At 39.7% G+C, this 22,717-nt stretch overlaps 2 protein-coding genes and 1 long non-coding RNA gene across 3 annotated transcripts; 2 read left to right on the forward strand and 1 right to left on the reverse strand.

Moving 5' to 3' along the window:
- Positions 1–4,906: 4,906 nt before the first annotated feature.
- Positions 4,907–11,100, reverse strand: LOC100694302 (sclerostin domain-containing protein 1-like). The gene is made up of 2 exons (XM_005465586.4): positions 10,850–11,100; positions 4,907–6,517 (listed from the first exon to the last, which is right to left on the reverse strand). Exons 1-2 carry the CDS (start codon positions 11,043–11,045, stop codon positions 6,093–6,095), a joined length of 621 nt encoding a protein of 206 aa, XP_005465643.1. The 5' UTR covers positions 11,046–11,100; the 3' UTR covers positions 4,907–6,092.
- Positions 11,101–13,476: 2,376 nt separating this feature from the next.
- LOC112843522 (uncharacterized) lies at positions 13,477–13,958 on the forward strand. The gene is made up of 2 exons (XR_003215927.1): positions 13,477–13,685; positions 13,765–13,958. It is a non-coding gene; the product is annotated as an uncharacterized LOC112843522 (long non-coding RNA).
- A 1,489-nt stretch (positions 13,959–15,447) lies between these two features.
- ssr2 (signal sequence receptor, beta) lies at positions 15,448–18,525 on the forward strand. The gene is made up of 6 exons (XM_003459806.5): positions 15,448–15,578; positions 16,132–16,292; positions 16,540–16,638; positions 17,042–17,150; positions 17,244–17,321; positions 17,685–18,525. Exons 2-6 carry the CDS (start codon positions 16,132–16,134, stop codon positions 17,793–17,795), a joined length of 558 nt encoding a protein of 185 aa, XP_003459854.1. The 5' UTR covers positions 15,448–15,578; the 3' UTR covers positions 17,796–18,525.
- Positions 18,526–22,717: the final 4,192 nt, after the last annotated feature.

The following is a 22,717-nucleotide window of genomic DNA, read 5'->3' on the forward strand; positions in this document are numbered from 1 at the left end:
AGCACAGAAGTACTTTGCACTTCAGGCAGGCCATTTGCGTGTAGCCATTCTTGCATAGTCTGCAACGTCCACGTTTCTCAGCATGAATGGGAAAATGATCGCATCGGTCGAGTCTGACGTCAGCCGATGGTGCAACGATCCGCTGAAGTGGAGGTGAAGGTGGGGCAGCTTGATGGGATGTTGGATCATCTTCCAATGACGGTCGTCCTCTTTTCCTGCTGTTCAAGTCAGCCTGTTTGCCAACCTTGATGAGGGCATCTGCAACTTGAACATGGAAGTCAAGAAGTGGCATATACTTCTTCTCCTGCTTCTGGGTGAGATGACGGCGATAGAGGAGCCAGCCATTGACCAATGATAGGTCAATCAAGTAGTACAAGATGCGGAGGTACCAACGACGTGGGCGGATGAGTACTTTTGAGTAAAAAAAACTCATAAAATATGTATGTGGGGTAATCAGGTTGTTAGTTTTTAACTGTTGCAAATCGGCAACGCCTGCCTCGAGAGGGATAAGAATCAGTCCATTTACCATTTACATTAGTTGTGAAATATTCACTGCCAAAATATATTTTTCATCATGAAATAAACGGACTGAGGGCAAAGCCTGTGGAAAGGACATGTTAATCCTAACCCACATACCTAAATATTTATTTGCAGAATGTATAGACACATCACAATCATTTTGTTATTTTTAGTGAAAAGCTGGCAACAGATAAACAGTCTGTGTGAAAGTGAAATAGGAATGCAATCATGTCCAGTCTACCTACACCTATCTATCTATCTATCTATCTATCTATCTATCTATCTATCTATCTATCTATCTATCTATCTATCTATTTATAGTTTTTGTTGCGTCTTTCTGTCTCTTCTATACCTGCTCAGCCACTCTAACACTAATAAAAGTATTATTATTATTGGGTCTACTAGAGAGAGAAGGCATGTCAAACACAGACATCTTTGTCTGGCCAGGGTTTTCTGAGTGTTGTGGCTATGAAGGAATGCTTAGATAACATTCTGGCTGAATGGAAAACAGGTGTGTCTGCAGGAGAGAGATTAACCTCTCTTTGACTATTTGAGGCTATTGAGTGCAGAACACGCAGACTTTCAGCAGCAGGTACCTTTCACAGCTTCAGGCTTCAGGACGCTCAATGAAACGGACCTTTGTATGATTCTATTTTGGTCTTTTTACTTTGCATGTTTGCAGAAGATGAATTTCTGCAGCTTTGATGTGGTTCTCACCCTCTCTTTGATGTATAGAATATATAAAAATGCCTCTGAAATGTAATAATGTAGGAAAGAAGAAGATTAACTCTTATGTTAGAGGGGGCTTAGTAAGCAATAGTGTCGCTGAGACCAAACTGATCATGAGACAATGTTTTCTTTTGATTAATTGCTGCTTGTTCTAGATTGTTAGGACACAGCTTCCTGACACCTAGGTACAGGGGTTTGGCAGGATGTGGAATCTGTTCAAATAAAGTGTTATAATCCTGTGGTTAAGAGGTGGATCAATAGCCATGTAATTGTAGCTTCAGGGCATGTTTCACTGCACTGTTTGAACTAACAGGAGCATTTGTTTGTAGCGCCTCAAGTGACCTGGGTCACATAGCAAAGTGCCTAGTTTACAGGTACAGAGTGTCATTCATCTGTTCTATTTTACCCACATTTTCCTTACTCCCTGAACAACATTGGATGGTGAGCTCTGCTACACTGCTCAAACGTTTTTGGATATGTATACTGTTGGGTTTATATTTTATTATTGTCATTTGTATTAAGAAACATGTAATCATTTGTGTTTAGAAGTATATAGTTGATGGCATATTGAAAGAATGTCTCATCCCAGGAGGTCTGTAACAACGCTGTGTAGCATGAAGAGGGGAGTGTGTTCACTCCTCTTCAGAGTGTTCTGGCATAGATCACACACCTCCTAGGAGAGGTCGTATCTTCTCCTGCTGATATACGGTATAGCAAACACACGTATATCTGTTTGAGTCTAAGAGCCTTTTGTTCAGATGTACCGCTAGACTCCTGGCACCAGCTTTGGGGAGTCTTCATGGGATCATATCTTGACCCCACCCACACACACACACACACACACACACACACACACACACACACAGACAAGGTATTCTTTGTCCACATGTATACCTATATGAGATGTTATATGTTAATGAACCTATGCATATTCATGTAACCTCAATAAAAGGAGTGCTATGGGGAACCTGGCTGAGAGTCTGACGGAGGTCAAGTGGGTGGAACGACACTTGGCTCCAGGCAGGCCTCCCTCATGCATGAGTACTACAAAGAACTTTGCCTACTTGTGTCTTGTTTTTGCTGTGTAGCAAATTGTCCTGAACGTTCCAGCGAATAGGTTTATGCTACAAACCTATCATATACCAAATTTTAACAAGTACTTCTTCCTGATGTTGCCATCACTTGATATAGCTCATCTATCACTACGACCTGAAATCAAAACGATTTGAAATGTAGTTGGTTTGGTGGTGTACTGGGGCTTCCTTTAGGACTATGCATCCTTGCCACCATCACCCAGCCACCCTGGTTTCCTAGCTGTTCGGGACAATCTGCTGGGGGAGACATAATATTGACTAAGTAACCTTTGCCTAAACCGGTGCCTGACCTGCTAAAGGATTTTCCAGGGTATGGAGACAGGTCTCCAATTCAGTGAGCCTGGCCTCCAGAGCTGCAGTTAGGCTACACTTCTTGCAATCATTGTTATTGCTAAAGGAGGGTGACAAGACCTTATCATACATGTAGATAAGCTACACAAAACATCAGTGTGTGTTGTAACAGGAACAGGACGTGACACAAGCGAGAGCCAGTACCAAAATGAACAGACTTAATCTAACATTGTTGGACTTGAACACTTATTGAATGAACACTCATGTCATGTGAGAATGTAATCAGACCTTTTATAAGTGGAAAAGTGCACTTTATAGGGCACTATCCTAACATTTGCTGGCATAATGTTAGCTTCAAGTCCTGGTAGTTTTTGTTTTGCTGGCTGATTGTCAGACGTACAGAGACAGGAAGTTTGCATATCTAATATATCGACAATATATTATATAATTGTGACAATATTGGGAATAAATAAGCATGTTTATGCACATTTTCGTGAGAGGATGCCTGAGGAATGGATAAGTGTAATGTTGGCGGTGTTCAAAAACAGATGATGTGCAGAGCTGGGGTAATTTGTGGATGTTGTTAATGAGCCATCCTATGAAGATATTTGAAAGAGATGAATTTACATTAAGGTAAGAGGAGAGTCTGTGAACAGCAGTATGGCTCTATGCTGGGGAAGATGGAGAAGGACTTGCACTTTGTGTTTAGCATAGTGAAAGTATATGATAGGATGCGAAGAGAGGAACTCTGGTACTGCCACATATTGAATATTGTACGAGATCAGCTTTGAGCTCCTTCTTGCTTGAGATGGTGATGGACAAGCAGACAATTGAAGTAGGGCAGGAGTGGACTGTCATATTTGCAGATAATACTGTAATCTGTAGTGGGGGTTGGAAGCAGATGGAAGAGAGCCCGGAGAGGAGGAGGTATGCTTTTAGAGGAAAAAGGAATAAAAGTCAGTAGAACGTGCTGACTTTTATTTATACATTCGTATAAATGTAAATGAGAGGGAGACAGGTCTAACAGTGAAACCTAAAGGAGTAGATGTAGTGCATCTACATCTCGTTTCTTGGGCAAGAGGTGGGGTACACCCTGGACCAGTCACCAGGCTGTCGCAGGGCTTACACAGAGATACAGACAGACAACCAGAAAGACACCAATTCACACTCACATTCACGCCTATGGGCAATTTAGAAACACCAATTTGGACTGTGGGAGGAAGCTTGAGAGAACCCACGCAAACACGGTGAGGACATGCAAAGTCCACACCGAAAGGCACCGGCCAGATGGCGGAGGACCTTCTTGCTGTGAGGCAACAGTGCTAACCACCATGACACTGTGCTGCCTGTGAAAAAAGTACTTGCCCCCTTAACCTGATAACCTTAAACCTTGTAAGAACTACAATCAAGCAATCAGTTTGCAGTAACTGGCAACTGCTGTTAATTGTCAGGGTGAATTTTGAAAGGCACAGGCATGAACAACCTTTTTCTTCTTCTTCTTCTTCTTCTTCTTCTTCTTCTTCTTCTTCTGAGCCATTCAGAGGTAGACTTGCTGCTGTTTTTTGGATCATTGTCCTACTACATAACCCAAGTGCGATTAAGCTGCACTGGATGGGCTAATAGCCAGACATTCTCCTTCAGGATTGTTTAGTAGGAAGCAGAATTTATGGTTCTATCAATCACAGGCCATCCAGATCTTTCCATTTCAAATCTGAAACAATTTAAAAAACAAATTAAAAACAATAAAAGTATAAACTCCACAGTATTTGAGTAAATGTATTTATTTTCTCCACAACAGTTTCTGCTACTAAATATTTAAATTCTGTTAAAAGATAACCTGAAAAAAGTTGAAACATGTTTTCCGCCTAGCTGCTGAACAACATTCCAGACGTGATCTGGTTTAAAAGTCTCTACCTACAGGATATAACTGACAAAGGGGCATCAATCCTTATCCCTGTGGGGAAAACACAAATTAAACATCCTGTTGCCGTCTAGTGCAGGTGATTCTTTTAACTGTCTATCTTTGGCTACAGTTCTTAATGGAGGGAAAATGAATGGATAGATGAGACAATAAAACACCATTAAAAATGTCTGCCACAGCTGTAAGAACCTCCACTAGCCTGAAGGGGAAGGTTTCCCCTACACAATAAAACAAAGTAAAGGCTGCTGTTTAAAATAGATATTCATCACTGGCTAATGCCTCTGTTGTTAGCGAGTTCCTGTTTGCAGTAAACCTGTCTAGCATGCCTGCAGCGTTATATCAGAACCACAGCCCTGAAACAAATTTTTTATTATTTCAGAAAATGGCAAAAGAGATGTAAAACAGAACTGTTCTGGTACAAAATATATTATATCGGTCTAACTTTACATCCCCAGAAGCTTTTGAGACCATGAATCATAGAATTTATTACTGTTTTCTGTTTTTTTTAATAAAAAAATCTTCATACATACTTCCAACACAAACCAAAACCCTGGACTGATAAACTATTTAATTACACTGTGCCTTCACTGCTATCAGAACATTACAAACAATATCTGAGACTCTCAGGTGCTGCATGAAAAGCTGTAATCCTGGAATTACCACTTCTATATTTATTACTTTTAAAATGAGTTTTTAACTTCATCACTTTTCATATAATTTTTGGACACAATGAGCAATAATTCACAGTAAAGGCTAAAAACGTTGTTTAGAGGCACATGTTTCAATTATTTGGTTGAGAATAGGTTGTTGACACCCCCCGTCCCTGTCTTATAAATAATAGCACAAGAAATTATCTACTAACAAAGTATGCTCTCCTCAAGAAGCAGCCATCATGCTTCGATCACAACAACTTTCCTACCAGTACTACCCTTCCTAGAAGAGGCTCTCCTGCTAATATAACACTAGAATGCTACAATGAGGCAAAACCAAACAATGACAGCAAATCTAAATCTCTACAATTAACTAACTACAGCTAAACTATATAACATGTATTCATATTCACACTATAAGAATAATAAGAATACTGTCAGTGTGACGAAATCACTGCTGTCCGAAAAATAAACGAAACAAAAAAATGAGACAACCCAGGCAACACTTCTCTCCAGAAACATTAGACAAATGTCACCAGCTGTAGCTCAGGTATTAGAGTGCTTTCTGAATAGTTGCACCCAAATGTCTGTTGCAGCTGTCAAACTGTTTGTGTGTTATTATTTTAGCCAGATTATTTATATTTGTCATTTGGATGATGATAACAACATATTCCCTGTGAACAAATGAGCTAAATTTGTTCTACAGACTAATTACTGTATTAAAGTAATCTAAATATGAAGATAACACTATACTATTCACCTTTGTTTATATCTATCTTGTCTCTTAAATTTTTAATTACTATTTGCACATTTATAGTTCATACAAAAACATTTATAGTGACAACACGAGTCTGAATGCTTTTCCTTTTGTAGCTGTGAAATCAGGTTTTAGTTAGCAGACTCCCTCCCAGCATTCATCTCCAGGACTCCAGGCCTCCCCTGATTCTTCCTCTGTTTACCAGTATTCCCAGATGTGTCCTTGTGTCGTGAATCGTTCTGCTGTCTGGTGTAGCGCTTGCATTTGCAGGAAGTCACCACAGTTATCTTGTAGGTCCTCGTGCTCCCGTCGTGGCACTGCAGCTGGATCCGCTGGGTCCTGGTTCGATCGATAACACAGCGCCACTCCTGAGCATCGCGGCGGCTCCAGTACCTCCCAGTGTGAGTTCCACCAATCCAGTTGGGCAGCAGTTGAGCTGGCAGACACTCCCCAGCACACACCAGCTCCTTAATAGGGTTGACACTGGTGCACTGGCCATCAGAGATGTACTTTGTGGACCTCAACTCCCTGCAGCCCACCTGGCTCTGGTCTAGCCCTAAGACATGAAAAGTCAGTTACATATATGTATAGCTTATATCAGTCTTCTTGTTATTCTGAAGTATATATATATTTTTAAAATTGTTTTTTTGTTTTGTTTCGAGTGGGTAGTGCTGGCCCACATTCAGAACAGCACATGGTATAATCAGTAGGCCATATACCTACTGATCCAACAGGCCCACCTCAGACAGTATTGCAGTGTGCTATATTATTCTCTGTGTGACTTAGAGAATAAGGATGCCTGCGTCACAATGCTTTTTGTGACAGTCATGATTGAGAGTATCTTGTATCTTGTGTGGTATGGCAACACAAATGGTACAAACTGCAAATGCCTGTAGAGACTGGTGAATACGCCAAGGCCATGTCCACACTAATACGTTTTCATGAAAATGCATCTTTTTCTCTTCGTTTTGGTCAAAGAAAACTGAGCTTTCAGAAAACGCTCTCCAAAGTGGATAAATTTGAAAACTCTTTTGAAAAAAAAGGCTTTTGAAAATGGTGACGCATTTTAGTCATATGCTGCAGTCATGTGACCAATTCAACTAAGATGGTGGAAGGCATTGTACAGGAGCTGTTTTGTTTGCTCTCAATTTTGACAGCCCTATTAAAGATTAATATCAGTTTCTACATGCTCCAGAGAGCTCTAGATAAAACTTGTCACTTTTCCTCAACATTTTGCCGCCACTTTTCAAAGAGCTGGAAAGTAAATAAACGGCAGACGGAAATGACACAGCTCAATCATCTTACTTTTCATGTATGGGCAGTAGAAGAACGTAGCGTTTTCAGTGTGGATGAAAACGACTGAAAATGATAGTGTGGACGCAGAGCGTTTTTAGATGAAAACGCTGTTTTCCAATTTATCCGGATTAGTGTAGATGTGGCCCAGGAAGATCATTAAGATTGCACTGTCCTCTCACCTTAGAACAGAGTCCGTGAGATAGCTGCCTTCATCCTCAAGGACCCTACCCACCCCCAACAGCAGATTTCACACTTTTATTATCAGGCCAAAGGTACAGAAGTGTGAAATCTAGGAAGTGTAGGCTAAAGAACGCTTCTCCAATGCCATTAGACTTCTAAACACCTGGCGGGAGTGTATTGCCTTGGTCTACCTCAGTTTACGACTGTCTACATTTTTCAGTTTGCACACATATAATTGCACCCTCACTGTGTCCGCTGCATATACAGTTGATGTAGCATTCAAAATTAACTTATTTTATTTGTATAGATATATGATCTTTTATTCTAACTATCTATTTTATATGTGTTTTTTTAAACTGTTGTGTACAACAAATGAAGAACTTAATTGTGCAGGGAAACGTCTTTCTCTGTGCACATGAAAAAAAATCTTTGAAACTGTGATGTATGTATGACAGAACAGAGTATGAGGGCGGCAAATCTGGTGAGTAGGATGGATGATGAGTAAACATTTGATTTATAGATTCATGTGGCCAGAAAACGTGTGCATTTCTAAACTAAGCTTTCACCCCAATGATCCTCAGTGTTAAATTTGGGTCAATTTTGAGTCGATCTGCACATTTGAGGTCTATGGTGCAAATCAGTGCAAATGGTCCTGCTGGTACTTTCAGCAAGCTAAAAATAACAGCAGAGCTGAATATGAATTTGTAAATGACAGCTGAAATATTTACAAATGTGATGATTTGTCTTTAAACTAAAAGTAAAGAATTGGTTTAAACCCAGTTAAAGGAAAACAGCTACTCATATTTCTGTTGTGAAAGAATTTAACATGATTTAAAATTCACACCACTAACTGTCCCATGATACCAGTTTATGACATGTTCATGTTAGTCACTTCATGACACAGTTTGTCTTTTTTTAAATCAGTATCTGCCCGTTTCATATCGAGGACCAAGAGTCATGCACATCGAAAAAAAGCATTTTGTGATTTAATATTGTATTATGCATTTCTGTATTTACAAACTACTGCTGAATTTATTTTTGTTATTTAGACATTAATAATTATTAATCAATTGTTATTTCATAATTTAACTGATAATAAAAGACAACTTTAAAATGAATGTTTCTATATGGAAAAAGGCATTTACAGAAAAAGACACTCAGCTCTCAATAAAAAAAATAATTTGTAAAAAATTCTAAATTTAAATTGAAAACAAATAAGTAAATGGATTCAAACAGCGAAATTAGGAAAACACTTTTTTCCAACATTTAAAATGGCAATTGCATTCTCCTTTTCAATTACATTTCCTCCATTTCCTATCAGCTTGTCATGGTCCTGAGTCTTTTTCTGGACTTATTCATTCCTTTGTAAATATAATTAATTATGAATATGTTGTTCTTCTAGAGCCTCTGAGATTGTTGTTTATAGTTCTTATTTTCATAATGTGAGTTCCCCGTTCGTGTCCAGTCTGTCTTGCCTCTGTTTTGTGATCATGTTTCCATGTCTGTTTCTCCCAGCGTCCCATCCTGTTGTGTGTTATGTTTGCCCCTGAGTCCTGCAGTTGGATCCGACTCTGCCTGTCACATAGCCATACTTGACACAGCTGCTGCTTTAACTATTATATGAGCTACAATACTAGATTCTAAGATGACTCTTAGTCCTTGGAGAAAAGGCAACACAAATTAGCCATAATTTGGGGTTTAAAATTTTTGGGGTTAAAAGTCATGTTTTTAATACTTCTTCTTCCACTTATTATAAGTGGGCACATGTGCATGTATAGAAGAACATCCATTGTCTCAGTGTTATTTTTGCTATACATTGTGAAGCCTTATATATGCTATCCACCCACTTAAACACAGGAATCAAGAGTTGAATTAAATAAATGTCATGTTATTCTGTTATGATCATTAACAAGAGGGAGAGTGAGAAAGAGACTGATGGGTGAGCTCTATTGACTTTTAGGACAGGGAGCGGCACTGTGCTGTAAACTCATTAAACTATATAAATAGAACCTGCCTTCTTTCACAGAGAAATAAAACAGGCAGAATTGTTCAGTTATAAGTTCCAACTTCCAAATATATATTTGCTGCACTAAGTCACTTTATCCTCACTCTGTCCACTTAGCATTAGTATTATGAAACTTCAGAGGAGTTTTTTTTTAAGTCTTTGTTGCACAATTCTAAACCATTTTTATTGTGATTTATGAGCCGTGAACTTGTGGAATTTACAGTGCTTTAATAATGTAGCCTTTATTAACGCCACAAAAACAACTGAGAATTAATTTTATACTCAATGACTGTATTTTGAACTGATGTATCATTGATATCATTAAAAAAGCTCAAATGTTCCTTATGTCTTTTAAAAGACAGTCTTTTTGTTCAATGTTTTCCAACAGATAACTATGGCTATGTTGGTTGTTACATGTATGACAACCAACCCAAACTTTATAAACATTTTAACCTAGCTATCACAGGGCTTTAGCTACCTAGTGAAAAACTGAATCAACCCGAAAGTATTACTTTCAGCTTTTTAATAATAGTCCACTTTTTAAATGATTAATATCGGTTTGGTGTTGTAATACAAAAACCACAACAACAACATAGAAAATTACCATGACAAGTGAAAATTACAAAATATCTCCTCCCATCATCAGGTCAGATGTGGGATATCGAGAGAATTCCACAGTGCCCTCTAATGTGAGAGTAATAAGCAATGTGACAATTGACCTGGTCTCCCCTGCACTACATTGCTGAAAGTATTCCCTTGTCTGCCTTCGCATGCATATGAACTTGAGTGATATCCCACTCTTAATCCACAGGGTTTGAAATGATGCTGGCCCACCCTTTGCAGCTATAACAGCTTGTGTTTATGTGTTTATGGGAATTTTTGACCATTCTTCCAGAAGCTTATTTGTCATGTCAGACTCATGTTGAGAGAGAAGACCTGGCTCACAGTCTCCATTCTAATTCATCCCAAAGGTGTTCTGTCAGGTGTTATATAATCTACAACAGACAGTCATTTACAGCACTGGCATGCACCTGGAAAAATCTCAACACCAGCAGCTAGGATTTCTTTGTTGGTTCGACTATAAATGTCTGTATTGAAAATGGATTTTGGCCTTCCCTGTGGACCGTGCACGGCACTGCATGCCTCGTATTTTTTTAAAAAGTTTTTTAATAAATCCTGCATCCCAGACATGGATATCTTGTAGTTTTTTCTATTGTAAGATGACTTTTCCCTAGGTGTAAAGTGATTGCACCATCATAATAATAAATAAATAAATAAATAAACGTTATTATTCCAAACTACACCTTTTTTCTTTTAAATTTTAGTTGTATTATTGTCACATAATACTTTATGATTTTTTATTATCACATTATTTAATTTTAGGACAATTTAGCCATTTGGACTCACCATCCCGCAGAGAGTCAGAAGGCCGTCTCCCTCTATTCCTCGCCTGGTTTGTGTCTTCATCGGTCGGCGGGTCCTGAGTTTCAAGGACCAGCTGAGGACTGACGGACTCTGTGGCGTTATTTTCAACAGCTGAACTCATGCTCAGCAGCACCAGTAGGAGCTCAAGGAGCCGAAGCGCGCCGACAGAACGAAGCATGACTGCACCTGAGCGATCTGATGGATAAGTAACCTGCAGGGCTGCGCTTTATATATCTTCAATGGCAGCGACATTTTATGAATGAGCTGAACACACCCACTCGCACAGCAAGATAAGAAAAGAAAAATGCAGGTCGAGAGCCAAAAACCACATGCATGTTTGCAAACTGAATTGGCGCATTTATGTATGATCACACAGATGTTGGAAACACCAGGATTGCAGAGGTGTAACTGTGACTTCGGAGCTTACCGGACAAAGTTTCATTATTCAGCAGAACAAAAATCCCCAACATATGGCCAAAAAAAGGATAGAGCTTTTCAGGTTAATAGGTTGAAATATTCTGGAGTGAGTGAGGCCGTGGCAATTATGTGTTCAAGAGACTACGTATGCCAAATGGTTCATTCTGTAAAATTTATTTTGAAAAATTAAATTTAATGTATCTTACTAATGCACAGATCTCTGGAAATGTCTCAGGACATTTGATCTGGACTACAGAGCCGGCCCTCTGGCTTATTTTCAAAGGCTACAAAGACATTTATCTCCACCTAGTGGTGAGTTAAGATTAGGTTTCATAAAAATTTTCAAAGATGTGCCAAAAAACCTGAACCCTCACCTGAACTGCGAGTGAATCAGATCACTTTGTTATGCTACTGGCAATTTACTGCCATGGTTTGGGTTCAATGAGCAGTTACGGAATATCAGTATATTTGTTGTGAGTGATCACCTTTATATGGTGGGTGTGCTTTCTCCTTAGTTCATTATACTTTGAATAAATGCCCCCCAAAATTGTGCATCTTCATGAGATCAAAAACAAGGGTGAATGAAGCTGCTCGTGTTGTTTTTTCCTGTCTATCTGATCTATAAATGTGATCTGTGAAGAGAATGGAATGCCTGTGGAAAACGAGCCAGTTCCGGTATTCTCTGGGGAATGTGCTCTCCTCTCCTGTCCTGCCGGTCCCATGGTAACAGTACGGAAACAGGAAGTAAGTGTGTCCTAATTGTTTTAGACTTGTTAGTGTAAAAAAATCGTATTATTCCCTAATTTATGTCATTCAACCACAGTGTAGTTTAAGCAGAACATTTATATAAAGCGAGAAAGTGGTCTTACAGCAGCATTTGACTTTTTTTTGTTAACTTAAAAAAAAAATAAGGACAAATACAACAAAGTGAGCTGTATTAATGTTGTATTGCAGCAGCATTATGACATTATTATATAAAGTAAAGCTAGTGTTTTATTAAGCTCAACTCTTTCATTATTCATATCCATCAGCAGGTACTTGATAAGATCTATTCAATTCATTTCAAATTTATTTAAACAGCGCCAAATCCCAAACAACAGTCACCTCTAAAGTACGTTGCGACAGTGGGAAGGAAAAACTCCCTTTTAACAGAAGAAACCTCCAGCAGAACCAGGCATAAGGAGGCGCAACTTGTTGGCGGTGAAGGGAGGGAGACAGGACAAAAGACATGCTGGGGAAGACAGCCAGGGATTATTAATAACTCATGATTAAAGCCAGAGTGGTCTGTAAACACATGGTGAGTGAAAGAAGTGAGAAAAGAAGAAACGCTCCAGCAGCCTAAGTCTACTACAGCATAACTATATATTTAAGCAAAAAACAAAACAAAAACGGTTTTAAGCCTAATCTTAAAAGTACCGAGAGTGTCTGTCTTTGGAATCCTATGGAGCTGGTTCCACAGAAAAGGGTCCTGAAAGCTGAACACTCTGCTTCCCATAAATATAGGAACAAAAAGAAAGCCTGCAGTCTGACAGCAAAGTGATCTATTGATCTGTAATTCTGCAACTAACAGTATATTACAAAACATTATATGGTAATCTTTAAAAGGGTTAATCCATTAACTTTATGTTAGAATACATGTAAAAAACGATTATTCACTTGGTGTATTAAAAAATTTATTTTTAAACCCAGTTACTAGTTTAATAAAAGTATTTTGATCTCCAAAAGTTGTTTCTGTTCATCTGGACTTAGCGTTTTGTGGGAGAAACGTTTCGTCACTCATCCAAGTGACTTCTTCAGTCTCAGCTCACTGCAGGTTTCCCCAATCTTATAAACAGTACATTTGCATAATGACTGAAACCAGCCCAGTGAAGGAACAATGGGCTGGGAGTCAAAAGTATTTTGTATTTTGACTTTTGTTGAATGGATGATAAAACATTATTACATTAATTATGGAATAAAATTACAAGAGTTTTCAAATAAACTCACATGATAAATCCCAATAATATTTTTTTCCATACTAGGTGTTATTAGGTTAAAAAAAAAAAAAATTGTCCATATTTTTTTTTACACATGTAACTACATGTTTTTTGTGTAAACTACATACATACAAAATCTGATAAAATATACATGATTTCATTTTAATTTTAAACTCAAACAACTGTATTTTATTTTATTCTTGCATAAAAACTGTCATGACCCTGTGCCTTCTCGGCTGACTCTGTATGGCTACAAGTGTTTTTGTTGTGTTGCGTCTCTCTCTCCCCTCCCGCGCACTGCGCTCTACCGGGGCGGAGTCATGACGGCTCCAGCCACTGGCTCGGACACCTGCAAGCAATCGACTCATCACCACGCTCACTTCTTAAGGCGGCTGCTGAGAGTGCTTGATTATTGTGTAACACTCGTCAGTGTCATTGCAAGTCTGAGCTTTTTCCCGAGTTTCTTTCGTGCCGCAACTCACCTGTTCTTCCTCCCTGTGCCAGATTTCTCGCCAGCCTGAGGACCGCCGTTTGGTGAGCTAAAAGCCGGAGTCCGAGCTAACCTGAGCTTCAGTGAAGGATTGTGTACATAGCCCGTTCCCTTCCCGTGCCTGTGTTCCCCGGAGACCCCCTTCCTGTGCCCCCTCACCTGTATATATCCGCACCTGGTGTCTGTGTGTAAATAAATTGTGAACTTTAGTGACAGTCTGCCTCCGAGTCTCTCCTGAGCCTGACAAAAACCAGAAATGTTGTGTATTTAAAATTTCTGTATTCTTACGTAATGGAAAATTTGTAATGTATACACTCATATATTTAGCATCTAAAGGCAAGGGAGAAGATAGTTCTGGAAAACTTTTGGTGGCATCTTCGAGTGTTACAGGAAATGCTGATACGGTATCAGATAAGCATCTGCTATCATCTGATAATAGATGAAAGCAGAGTGGCTGGAAAGGAACATCTTGATGCGAATATTGACACCGACCATTACCACCAGATTCTGTTGGCATGGTAGCACAGCAGAGCACAACTGAAGATACAAAAATGAGTACATTTTCAAATGAATGAATAACATGAAAGTTTGACAAATAGAATTCAAAGGCATGATGAATGCCTGCATTTGTTTTTGATTTGCGTATTTTCATTTTTCATTTCTATATGCAAATATAATGTAATGCATGTGTTCATGGAGGGTCTTCTCTGTGAGTGTTACGTTCCCCTAAAAGGGTCCAGGCGATAAGGGGAAGTAACAAAAAGTGTCTGGGTCAGAAAAAGGAGACAGAGGCAAAATGGTTAAATTAAAGAGTTTTATTACGGTTTCTATTAATAACTCAACTAAAAGAGACAGACAAGCCGCTATCACCATTTGAAGAAACAAACCAAAACTCAGATGTCGGTCAGTACTACTGAAAAGTAAGTCAAAGAAAAAAGGGTTAGTCACCAAATACACTTCTCTCCACCGAGCAGGCGCAAACAGTCACAAAACACAGCTCACTAGCTGCAAACACCAACATGGCTCTCTGGCACCAAAGCTCACCTTTCTCTGGGCTTAAATACCTTTAATTGCTGATGGGAGGCAGCTGTACAAAAGAAAAAGGTGGCAAGAGAGATGGTAGGACACGCCCACACAGGCAACTTCAGGAGGCCCTGCTAGGGCCGTAACACCCCCTCCCATAAATACAAACCCGTGGTTTGTCAAATGGTTCTACCTGTTACGATAACCAAAACAATTAATCAAGTCTGTAACCGTTGCATCACCAAATTGCAGGCTTTCCACCTACCAAACCCCATAGCAACGGTTAGGCATCGCCTGCGGAAGCTGCCAACCCCATCTCAGTGGGTTAAAAACACTGACTGAGGGTGGTCCCAGACCCTCAAAACAATGTCCCATGTGATAGCCAGGGCTTTTTTCAGCCATCACATATGGAGAACCCAGCAGGCAGCCAGAAGACCTTACTGGAACAGTTTTCAGATGATTCCTCAGGTCGGGGATACAGGCATGTTTGTTAAGATTAAGATCAGTGAGAATTTTATTCTCAATTGATTATATTTTTTACACAAACCGTTTTATGAGTATGAAAATTCAACTGATCAACATGTACTTGTACAGGGCTGGAACAGGCAGTCCAGCTACTTCTGGATAATGAGCTACGTTCTTTTTGAATGACTCCTATCTCCCTCCCGGACACCAGGGGCGCTGCAGTTTGCAGCCTTCTTTAACTCCCCCTCGGTACACGTCATGCAAACACAGGCTTTAAGCTTCTGAGCATGCGCTTGGCTATCTTCTTTACTTTCTGCCATTTGAAGAGAACTAGAGGAAGGTAAGAAATCTCTTCCTGTTTTTCTTTAAAGCTTCGGAGTTATAATTTACTAATGTTTTATCTTAGGAACGGTCATATGGTTATTATACAATGAATCTATGAAACGGCTGTTAGACATAAAGCGTTGTTACTTACTATTGTTTTCTTACTAACGCAAATGAAGATGTGACTCCTTTGGTCCACGTAAGCGTCTGCACCGGTTAGTGTTGAGCACTCTGAGTTGAAGCCGGACACTTCATTAGTGACATATCTTAACAGCCTTTTAAAAATTACCTCCCACTCGCGTTTTTTCTTTCGTCTTTTGTAAGTCAAACCTAAGATAAATGGGAAGTAGTCTCCGTTTAAAGACTGACTATGCAGATGTTTTTCCCCTTTCTTTTTTTGTTTATGCTATATTTAGTTAGATACCTGGACATTACCGCATATTGTTTATTTCAAAACCAGCCTGGACTCCTGGCTATAGTTTCAAAATACTTTGTAGTCCATCGTCTTCTCCTCCTAACCCCAGTTTATTTTCCTGTTTTTGGTTTGTTTGTTTGTTTGGTTTGACCAGATGACCAGGATGCTGCACGTGTTTGTAATCCTTTCTCTGCTGGCTCTGGGCTCAGGAGAAGAGGGCGCCCGTTTGTTGGCCTCCAAATCCCTCCTGAACCGCTATGCTGTGGAGGGCCGCGACCTGACCCTCCAGTACAGCATCTACAACGTGGGTTCCAGGTCAGATACCTGGACAGCTGCTGTAAATTAGATAACTGTACAAATAAATGCACACAGAAAATCAAACGACACAGAATTCTTTATCCAGTTGTTTCTTAACAAACTTCTGTTTATCAGTAAGTTTGAACATTATCAAGAAGTTTTCAGAATTGTTGAAATGTGAACTGCTTGAGCCTGTCAAGACCTGATAAAATGTTTGGTGCACACTGTGTGAGACTAAATGTCATCATCTGGTTTGTCTCTACAGTGCAGCTCTAGAGGTGGAGCTATCCGATGATTCTTTTCCTCCTGAAGATTTTGGAATTGTTTCCGGAATGCTGAATGTGAAATGGGACAGGATCGCACCGTATCCTTGCAGTAAAATGACTTCTCACTGGCACCGTCAAACTTCAGCTAATTTTGACGCATTAATTGTAGCTTAATGGGAGTGTGATCTTAAATTCTTGATCAAACATAAATTACTGGGTGTCTCTGATGGCAGCCTTGTTTTTGCAACACAGTTATTTCATCTTACACAGTAGGACCAAATAGTGAAATGATAGCTTTTCAGGCTGCTGAACCTAAAGAAGTTTTCACTCTTCATAGTTCATAAGACGGAGGCCTTAATGGACCTCTTGCACACAAACATCACTTCCTGAAATGTCAGACTACAGACTTGATTAGACTGCAGGAATTTGATTTAACTTGGTTTAAATAACCATAGATCGGCTCTTTTTCCAAGTCATCATTCTTAACTCTGAAATTTTTAGAGCCAGCAACGTCTCTCACACAGTGGTGTTGCGGCCCTTGAAGGCTGGATACTTTAATTTTACCTCGGCTACTGTCAGCTACCTGGTTCAGGAGGGAGGACAAGTTGTGGTAAAAGCAGTTAAAGTCCTTAGTGAGTCAAAGCATTTACAGTCCATAGTAATATTATGGAAGCTAAAGTGTCCCCTCCTTCCCTTCCTGCAGGTTGGCTACACCAGCGCTCCTGGACAGGGAGGAATCTTGGCTCAGAGAGAGTTTGACCGACGCTTCTCTCCACACTATGTAAGTGTTAAAAACAGTTTGAGGCTCGCTCATTATGGCACCTGAATGCACTGGCCTATCCTGATCAAAGTAAATTGAGGCTGGTGGAATTTTGTAAACCTCTAAGGATCTTTATTGGGTAGTTAGGCTAAAATTGTAATATACTTTATCTTCACTGACAAATGTTTTGTGTATAGTACAAGAAATACAACTAGTGCACATTCATAAACTAAATTAGTCTCCCCAACAACAGAGTTCCTTGATACCACTGTTCACATAGTGTCTTGAGTCATCGCATATAGACTGAAGTTTTTGCAGGAGCATTTGCATTTCCTTGAATAGTCCTCTAGCACTTCACTCACTGCTCCGTGTGTCTGTCTTTAGCTGGACTGGGCTGCATTTGGTGTGATGACTCTACCCTCCATCGGCATCCCTCTGCTTCTCTGGTACTCCAGCAAGAGGAAATATGATTCGCCCAAGAGCAAGAAGAACTGAAACATCTTTGCTCTGTTCGAGAATGGGGTTGGGGGTGGGAAGGGAAATAAAAGGGTTTTGTGAAAAACATTGCCCATACTCGGGGTGAAAACTAAAACTTGGGGACCAATGGACTTGATTTCGGTTTGATCGAACAGAATATTTAAGAGAACTTTGGAGCAAGAAGTAGAAGGTGAAAATCATGTGTGGCATCTCTTTATCTACAAATGGTCCATGTGCGGAAACAATGATTACACAAACAATGATTACATTATGCTGTTTTCCCAGTGAGCTGATCTGAGGAACAGGACCTGTTAGGTGTCTTTCATGACCCTTTTTGGGAGGAAATGGTGGATATTATTGTGGAGGGCTTGAGAGTAAGGCTGGCTGGTTACCAGTTTAATCACAAGTTAGCCAAGTAGTAATCTCTGTCAGACATTGCCTTCAGCAACATGAAATTCACCGACTAGACTAAGACAAAAAAGAGCAATTCAGCAGTCGGCCTAAAGGAGACTACACAAACATGGAATTATGTAACCATATTCCTTTCCTTCCATTGCTGTCAGTGCACTGCACCTCATGAGTCTGGTGAATCCTTCAGCACACATGTTCTAAACTCATACAATGGGAAACTGGCTAATGGGGGTTACTACTGTAAACAGCTCCTTGTATTTTGCAGTGTGTGTTTCTAATGAGCTGATATGACATTTGGAGCCCGTTGTTTAAGTTCAAAATAAATGAAAACAAGGTACATAATTTTTTTTTTTTTGTTTAAAAAAAAAAAAAGAAAAAAAAGAAAAGCTGAGCCTGATTCATTTCTGGGGGTTTGCATCCCCTTTTTCCAGTTTATATCATTTCCATAAATAAATGAAAAAATTCAGGTTAGTGTTTTTGTTGCGTTCTGTTTTGTTACATCAATCAAATATATAACAGGTAAAAAAATTAAAGTACAATTTTAAATATCAAATGTCAAAATTTAAGAGCAGATATTTCTCTCCTGGATAGATGTATTATAAAAAATTATTGCACATGGTTAAAAAGATTTCAAATATCCAACCTTGTGTGGAATTGGACTACCTCAAAGTAGTCTACTTCCTTTGCAGTAAGTGGTCCAGAGCGTAGTCAGGATTATCCAACATTTTGCTGCACATGCTGAAGACCTGGGGCCCGTTCTTCGTACCTCGCTTACTACATCCAAGATCAAATGACACATCCAAGATCAAATCATCGCGCTAACTTTGAGCTCGCTAATCCGGTTCTCCGAACACACCTGTTGTTGACGATTAGTATAGCTGGATGAAGTAATCTGAGATCACTGGGTGGCTTAAAAGGGGCTACGCATCGATAGTAGAAACATTGATCGGCAACCCTGTGATTGGTCGGCGAAGATGTCGAAGGAGCGCGCTCAGTATTTCACGGCAGCAGACCAAGAACTCTTGATTGAGGGATATCAGGAGTTTCAGAGTTTAATTAAAACGCAGGGGAACACTGCAAAGGCTGCAAAAGCAAGGAGAGAGGGCTGGCAGAAAGTTGCTGACAAATTAAACTCGTAAGTGATCCATGATATTACATTATATCATGTGATATTATATTATACCACATTATATTATATTACATCATATCCTCTTTCACATTAGAGCCACAACAGGACCCACTAGAACATGGGAAAAAGTAAAAGTGAAATATAAAAATATTCCACAGAATGGTAATATTTATCACTTATATTGCTTTTAGTCTATGACAAGAGACCCTGGAATAATCTGTTTGTTTGTTTATAACAGCAACCAAGAAAAGGGCAGAGCAAATAAAGACAGGTGGTGGTCCTGCACCCCCTCGTCACACCCCTTTTTGTACTGTGACATATATTGACATTGTGGGTTTTTTTGTGTGTAGTTTGACATAACACTCCATCACTTTTACCTGTTCCCATGCAAGGGGTGACTGAAGCATGCACAGTAAGTCGGGAGTAAGTATATACAGTACAGTAAGTATATATATATATATATAGAGAGAGAGAGAGAGAGAGAGAGGAAGAAAGTAAATAATACCCTCACGGGAGAATCGATATCTCTCTGAGCACACCGTCGCGCTGAGCTAAAGGATCCTGTCTATCCCGCAATATACGCTAAATTCTGTAAACTCTCCTTATCAATCTTGCACCTTCCTTGCTCGCGTACAAATGGACAGGACATGGCTGCGACAGACTTCCCAAATCCACCTTCGCTTTTATAGTCGTGGTCTCTCATCTTGATTGCACGTAGTAATTTACTATTACTACTCTAAAATATGAATTACATCTGAAATAATCAAATATGTAATAGAATGATTAATAGTACATTTCCCTTTTTTTCGGAAATGACCTGTATGTATCTGTATGAAATCAATAAAAGGATCAAATGCTGCATTATCTTTAGTTACATTGATAATATTTATTTATGGTAAAACAGTGGAGAAATATCGCTCTTGCTTTCATATAACTGCAGCGGACATACCTGAGTGGCCGCGATCTAATCCTGTTTACATAAAGTAAACCTGCTCCCGAGCAGGTTTACGCTTACGGATCTGTTGCTATGACAGCAAGTCCCAGATGAGCTTCGGAGAACCGAACGATCCAAGATCACGCGAAATCGTCAACATTCAAATCCGGCTAACTTACTTAGCGAGGTACGAAGAACGGGCCCCAGGGCTGGACTGGTAATCTGGCATACTGGGCATTTTCCCAGTGGGCCAACACACTTTTGGGCTGATGGACCAGTCTAAAAATGTGGAGCTGAAAAACTGAGAGAAAACTATAAAAAAAATGTGTCATTAATGATACATTAGCTGTCAGGGCTGCTGCACCGTGAACAGTAGTGCCAGCAACAGCCAGGAACAACTTGTAATCAGGCCTCACAGTCACAGGAGGCTGCTGCTGCACCATCTGTGGAAGAGGAAGAGACAGAGGAAGATGAAAATAGATGGAGGGACATAATTAGGAAGGGAAAGATTCAAGGCTTCAGTAAAATGAATGGCTACTTTGACCATGAGCCACTGCTAACAGCCAGAGTGTACAGTTAGGTCCATATATATTTGGACACAGACACTAAGTTTAGTGTTTTTTACCTGTTTACTGAAACATATTCCAAGTATAGTTATATAATGGACATGGACATAATGTGTACACTTATGGCCAAAAGTTTTGAGAATTACATAAATATTGGAAATTGAAAAAGTTGCTGCTTAAGTTTGTATAATAGCAATTTGCATATACTCCAGAATGTTATGAAGAGTGATCAGATGAATTGCATAGTCCTTCTTTGCCATGAAAATTAACTTAATCCCCAAAAAACCTTTCCACTGCATTCCATTGCTGTCATTAAAGGACCTGCTGACGTCATTTCAGTAATGGTAAATGGTAAATGGCCTATATTTGTATAGCGCTTTACTAGTCCCTAAGGACCCCAAAGCGCTTTACACAACCAGTCATCCACCCATTCACACACTGGTGATGGTAAGCTACATTGTAGCCACAGCCACCCTGGGGCGCACTGACAGAGGCGAGGCTGCCGGACACTGGCGCCACCGGGCCCTCTGACCACCACCAGTAGGCAACGGGTGAAGTGTCTTGTCCAAGGACACAACGAACCGGCAACCTTCCGATTACAAGGCAAACTCCCAACTCTTGAGCCACGATCGCCCCATGCCTGAGTTAATCGTCTTGTTAACTCAGGTGAGAATGTTGATGAGCACAAGGCTGGAGATCATTATGTCAGGCTGATTGGGTTAGAATGGCAGACCTGGGGTCCGTTCTTCGTACCTCGCTAAGTAAGTTAGCTGGATTTGATTGTTGACAATTTCACGTGATCTTGGATCATTCGGTTCTCCGAAGCTCATCCGGGACTTGCTGTCATAGCAACAGATCCGTAAGCGTAAACCTGCTTGGGAGCAGGCTTACTTTATGTAAACAGGATTAGATCGCGGCCACTCCGGTATGTCCGCTTCATTTATACGAAAGCAACAGCGATATTTCTCCACTGTTTTTCCATAAATAAATATTATCAATGTAACTAAAGATAATGCAGTATTTGATTCTTTTATTGATTTCATACAGATACATACAGGTCATTTCCTAAAAAAAGCGAAATGTACTAGTAATCATTCTATTTCATGTATTTGATTATTTCAGATGTAATTCATATTTTAGAGTAGTAATAGTAAATTACTTCGTGTAATCAAGATGAGAGACCACGGCTATAAAAGCGAAGGTGGATTTGGGAAGTCTGTTGCAGCCATGTCCTGTCCGTTTGTACGCGAGCAACCCATTGCGGAAGGTGCAAGATTGATAAGGAGAGTTTTCAGAATTCAGCGGATATTGCGGGATAGACAGGATCCTTTAGCTCAGCGCGACAGTGTGCTCATAGAGAGATATCGATTTTCCCGTGAGGGTATTATTTTCTTTCTTTCTTTCTCTCTCTCTCTCTCTCTCTATATATATATATGTATATATGTATATATATATATATCTCCCAACTTACTGTGCATGCTTCAGTCACCCCTTGCATGGGAACAGGTAAAAGTGATGGAGTGTTATATAAAACTACACACAAAAAACCCCACAATGTCAATAAATGTCACAGTACAAAAAGCCGGGGTGTGACGAGGGGGTGCAGGACCACCACCTGTCTTTATTTGCTCTGCCCTTTTCTTGGTTGCTGTTATAAACAAACAAACAGATTATTTCAGGGTCTCTTTTCAAGAGACTAAAAGCAATATAAGTGATAAATATTACCATTCTGTAGAGTATTCTTATATTTCACTTTTACTTGTTCCCATGTTAGTGGGTCCTGTTGTGGCTCTAATGTGAAAGAGGATATGATGTAATATAATATAATGTGCTATAATATAATATCACATGATATAATGTAATATCATGGATCACTTACGAGTTTAATTTGTCAGCAACT

This window comes from Oreochromis niloticus, linkage group LG22 (genome assembly GCF_001858045.2).
Source record: "Oreochromis niloticus isolate F11D_XX linkage group LG22, O_niloticus_UMD_NMBU, whole genome shotgun sequence".
NCBI classification, from domain to species: domain Eukaryota; kingdom Metazoa; phylum Chordata; class Actinopteri; order Cichliformes; family Cichlidae; genus Oreochromis; species Oreochromis niloticus.